The sequence below is a fragment of the Glycine soja genome, chromosome 12, assembly GCF_004193775.1.
Source record: "Glycine soja cultivar W05 chromosome 12, ASM419377v2, whole genome shotgun sequence".
In the NCBI taxonomy this organism is placed as follows: domain Eukaryota; kingdom Viridiplantae; phylum Streptophyta; class Magnoliopsida; order Fabales; family Fabaceae; genus Glycine; species Glycine soja.
Window position 1 is genome coordinate 10,910,549 of NC_041013.1, and position 5,582 is coordinate 10,916,130.

General features: G+C 30.2%; 1 protein-coding gene across 2 annotated transcripts; it reads right to left on the reverse strand.

Annotated features, from left to right (window-relative positions):
* Positions 1-719: 719 nt before the first annotated feature.
* LOC114377882 (beta-glucuronosyltransferase GlcAT14B-like) lies at positions 720-1,774 on the reverse strand. Of its 2 annotated transcripts, XM_028336344.1 has the most exons (3): positions 1,243-1,774; positions 1,036-1,111; positions 720-932 (listed from the first exon to the last, which is right to left on the reverse strand). In XM_028336344.1, the coding sequence occupies exons 1-3, from the start codon at positions 1,757-1,759 to the stop codon at positions 791-793; spliced, it is 735 nt and encodes a 244-aa protein (XP_028192145.1). In that variant the 5' UTR covers positions 1,760-1,774; the 3' UTR covers positions 720-790. The 2 variants fall into 2 exon arrangements, with proteins under 2 accessions (XP_028192145.1, XP_028192147.1); XM_028336346.1 differs by lacking the exon at positions 720-932 and having other exon boundaries at positions 1,048-1,111; positions 1,236-1,774.
* Positions 1,775-5,582: the final 3,808 nt, after the last annotated feature.

Sequence of the window (5,582 nt, forward strand, 5' to 3'; positions counted from 1 at the left end):
CTGGCAGAAAAAATCATCTTGCTATTAACAGAAAACTTAATGTATCCTTCCAAAAAGCTGTTTCCTTTTATTAAAGTTGAAGCAAAATCCTGTAAAGTGAGCTTGTCCCCAAAATATGGTGTATACACCATTAAATTTTAGTAAGTAAAGATCACAATGCACTTTAAAATAAATAAAGTGTGCATACACCCTTGCTTGCTTTAGAGACAAGCTCACCTTTGAGGAGCCTTGTCCAAGCCTCCAAGATGAAAAATTTAAGTACCAGAAATATTCACACCTTTCTAGGTGTCCTATGCAAAGTCACCCAATGCAAAATCAGATGCTACATCACCAAATTTGCCCAGTTCCAAGAACAGATTCCAAACAGAGCAAAGCGGTCATTTGCCTCTTTAAGAAAATTAGTGTAATTATTAGGTTCACTTTTACCATTACCTCACACAGGTTTTACCCCTAGTGTCCCGATAAAGTACATTTCCAGCTAAGTCATGCATTAAGAATAAAAAAAACATTACAATTGAAACTAACAATTAGAGAAATCACGAAACGCCCAGAACTAGTCATGGTGCATACAATCTCTTCAAAACCTTAATTGTCTTACAATTTCTTCACATAAAGCTTCCTTTTAATAAAGAAAGCCCTGCGCAAGCCAGGATTCATACCTTGCCAAAATTAACAAAAACCTCTACACAAAAATAGAATACCTTCCCACTGAACCACATAAAACCAAAAGTAAACACGGGAAACAAACTTTATTTCCTTCCCCTAAAAAGAAAGGAAGCCAAAAGCAATATTAACAGACAAGAAAAGGATCTTCACCTGTGAAAAGCTTGAAAGCCGTTGGCCTACTCCTCCTCTGCGTAATCCAAAACACATCTTGCTTCTTATTCATATACAAACCCGGATCAACGATGATCGGCCTCGCACGCTGATGACTAATCATCACAAAAACCCAATCACATAAATCACCAAAACAAAACCCACACACAAAATCAAAATCAAAATCAAAACAACACCATCATAAAAAAAAAAACTCACTCTTTCCATCCAATGTCACTCGTATGATCACTGAAATTCAGATCCCGCGGCAGGTACGAAAACGTATGCAGCAGATCTAACCATCAAAAAACAAGAGAGAAAAAAGACATAAGCAAACAAAATTATAGAGACAACTGTTAACCAGTTACATACTCAGGACTCGAATTCGAGAATGAGACAACTGATTAAGCTGAAACAACCTCGTACCATCTTGTGTGACAAGTGGGTAATCGGAGGCGCTGAGATTGATGAACCAGTCCCAATCCCCAAGCTCCCTCAACAGAATCGCGGCGGCGTGAAGCGTGTTTGCGACCATGGTGGGTCCCCTGTACGTGACGAGATTCGCCTTCTTTATAACCCTCACATTTCCGAACCGCTTGAACAACGCGTGGCCCTCCACGAACCTCACCAGATCGGAGCGTTCCTCCGGCGAGGATTCGAGGTCCAGGTGGACCACGTAGCGGTTGTTGGGGTGGTAGAGGGCCAAGAGGACGCGGGTGACGGCGGCGCCGTCGCCCTTTGAGCCGGAGACGAGGTAGGAGAGGCGCGGCGGAGGGGGGAGGGAGGAGACGACGGGGAGGGGGCGGAGCTTGGATTCGACGAAGACGGAGTAGGAGGTGGCGGTGATGGAGCGGTAGAAGGGGAGGATGGGGGTTCCCTCCGGGGAGGTGAGGGTGGCGAGGAAGAGGGAGCAGATCTTCCTGAGCCCCAAAAGCAATGTCATTCTCACAATTTTTTTTATTGATCTTGGGTTGTCCAAGCTTTCGCCCAATTAAAACGTGCCGCGTCAGCAACAAAAAGTGGAAACACAATGTTTTCAAAGGCGGTTTTGAAAAAACGATGTAGTAAAGCATATTTAAAGTCGTTTGTGAGGAAACCGCTTTTAAAAAGTTACAATTATTTACAAAATTGCCACCGCTTTCCTTATTACATCGGTCTTTATATAACCGACGTAAAACCACTGTCGTAAAATGCTTTTTTTCTAATAGTGGCGTAACCTCATCCAAAGCACATAAGCAAACTTAATTTACTAATTATCATCAATTAACTAGTAAATAAAATAAATAAAATTCAGTTTTATCTGTTATTTTTAATTAAATATTTAATCATACAAATAAGAAAATACAACGTTATACTTCTTCCCATAAGAAAATTTTTGTCTCTAAAACATTCACTTACATGACAAAAGATTGGGATACTACTTGTATATGTAAACTATAAGGATATGTTTGGTTGTCAAGAAGGAGAAAGAATTCAAAGAATTTCTTTTATTATTTAATGAGTCTCACACTTATTTTATTTTACTTTAATTTAAATATTTTTTTTATTTGTTTTATTCCTTTTCACTCCATCTCATTAGATGACGAAAATTGTTGAAAGAAACATTTGGATAAGACCGGTGGATACCATGTTGGAAAAAAATTGTGGATATGACTAATCGGATTATGTATCAAAGACCGTTTTTGAACCTTTGTACTCCCGGGGACAAGTAAGAATAAAATACAAACCCCTCCACTAATGAGATTCTTCCCTTTGAGATGGATAAGGATGACACGCAATGTTTTATTTCACCAAATAACTAAATAAATATTGTTGTTGTCTGCTCTCTCAATACAATATATTAGCTAGAAAGATGCTGGAGTGGTAGATGAATTCGTTATTATATCACAAATCATAATATCAAACTTAATTAAAAGAATGATGTTTTTATTTATTTTATTTTGTTTTAATTACAGATTATAAATTCTTAATTTTTTTATTTTAATTTGAGTTGCATTTTAAACATTTCCGTTGTAAATAGTTAAATAACTATTTATTGTAACTTTTTTTAACTATATAGAAATAAGCATTAATTATATGTAATGCACAAACTAAAATACTATATATTTATTTAATTTTTGTTAAAATATTTTTTAATATTTATATATTATGATAATATGTATTTTTAATATCTTACAAAAAACTAACATATATTACATTATTATGTTAAATATAAGAACTAAAAAATAATTTTTAACAAAAACAGACATATTTTAAGAATTAAAAAAACATTTAATCCATAAAATAAATAATCAGTAACTAAAATTATAATATATTTTTATGGCATTAATATTTATAATATAATTAATATAGTACAAAATGCGTAACTTTGTTTATATGCTTCGTTTAAGGCTAATGCTTTTTTTTAGCTCACGTTTAAGGCCACTACTGACAACTTTATTAAAGGGAACTTTAGCATAAGTTCCATACTTTGATTTGATTCACTTGTTTTTTTTTTATATGAATATTTTAAATTTTATTGATATGGATCAAGTAATGAACATATTGTCCAAACTTGCTCCCAGTTTTAAATTAAATCACTAAATTGGAAAAGGTGACCCTTATTACTTCATAAACATAGTATATATATAGTTTGCAGCACTGTGGCTGTTACGCCAGATGACGTGAAGTTCAAAATATACCGTCATAAAATAACAATGCATAATTACATCAGTTAGCACTTTCATAGTTTCATATGAGATATGCATGAAATCTTGGAATACTGTAAGGTACTAGTTATAGATAAAGATATAAATGGTATATATAAAAGATAAAAATATAAATGATATCCCAGAAGACACAGATGAAGGACCCTTAATCCCTAATAGTCAATATAGGTCCTTGTCACACAGCACGTTGCTATTCTTTTGTGAAATTGTACAAACTCTTTTTATTTTTATAATCTTTACGGAAACTTCCTTACAAGAAAATAAAGTACCATATTTTTAGTCCATAAAATAAAGTACCTCATTTTATCACAATTTAAATCTTTATTCTTCAAAAAAAGTTTGACCAGTTTTAGTCTAACAATTTTTTGTTTGTTTGTGTTTTTATTCGTATAGCTAACTGAGATGTTAAACTTAATTAATTATTATATCTACATAAGTAAATTTTACTTGAAGTTTTTCTAACCACTAGATTGATCATTCAATTTTATAATAACCGTTGGATTCAACTGAATTTAATGCTTCTAATTAATGTTAATTATATATATAATTTTAATAATTAAATATAAATTTTTAAAATTCTAATATTAATTAGTAATATTTTTATGATACAACTTTCTTTTAAATTAGAACTAAGGATAAAATTAAATAATATTTTTTCAAAATTTTTAATATTTTTATAGATGTTATAATAATAAAAATATACTATTACTTTTTTCTTACAAATAATTAGATTTCAAATAAATTTTATATTTTTATTTTATTTTATTAAAATCCTGAATATTTTATAGATATATAAATATATAGTATATATCATATTGATACTTATTCTCAAATTTATTAAAATATTAAAATTGGTTACTATAAAAAAATTCTTATGAATAATTAGTTTTCAAATGAAAATATGTTTTATGTTTTCTATTTTATTTTATTAATATATATATATATATATTATTAACATTGAATATCATATTAATACTGATTCTATACTTTATTTAATTTTTAAAATTGGTTACTATCCAATATATTTTATAAAAAATAATAATTGAAAGTACTAATTTTATAAATATGTAGTTAAATAAAGCATAATCAATAATTTTTTATTTTAATTAATAACTAAGGATATATATTAAGAAATAAATTATTATCTATTTAAAAAAAGTATAATTTTTTTTAGTTAGTAAAATATATCTTATAGAAAATTTGAATTAATTCATAGATATTTAGTTAATTTTAAAGTAGTATTTTCAAATAAAATAACAGATTGATTTTCATATATAACTTCACTTTAAATGTTTTATATAAACTTGCGTCAACTATGTTAATGATAATTAATTTGCGTTTTTCTTGTAGTATAAAAAACAAAGGAAGATTTTTTCAGGACTAACACTGCTCAAACCTTTTTTAGAACTAAGAAACATACACATTGAAAAAGTAAGGATCCATTTTCTTAAGATATCTTTAGTGTCAATTGTCAAGTCACCATTTATTTAAGAAAAAAAAATATTTTATCAGGTGGATGCCACCTTAGACTAACATTCCATGTGGTATAAGTCATGTGAATGTCAAATCATTGTCTAGCAATCAAAATTAATAGCAGGAACCGGGGATGGATATAAGTTAGATTAGACTATAATTGGCTTGGCTTGAGTTAGGCGTTGGTTAAAAGTACATCACTTGAGCTTGACCTTGTCTTGTTTACTTGTCAAAGTGTTATGTTTCTTAATTATTTTAATTAAATGTAAATGAATACAAAAGTTAAAAGTTGTATCTTAGGTGCTAGCAGGACATGTTCTGCGAAGTCTACATCTGATGTTTCAGACGATAGCAAGATAAAATCATGATTCGATACAACATTAAAGTTGACATTTAAAACTTCATTTAATACTTTGTGTCTAAGATCTATTTTGTAGAGGCATTCTCCTAGGATTTGTAGAATCCCATGAAAAATAGATGAAGCTAAGCTCTAAAATTTCTCAATCGCCATAAAAAAAAGAACTATGTTGCATAGACCTGCTCTAACACAAAAGGAAGTGATTTCTTATTGAAATGTTCAATACG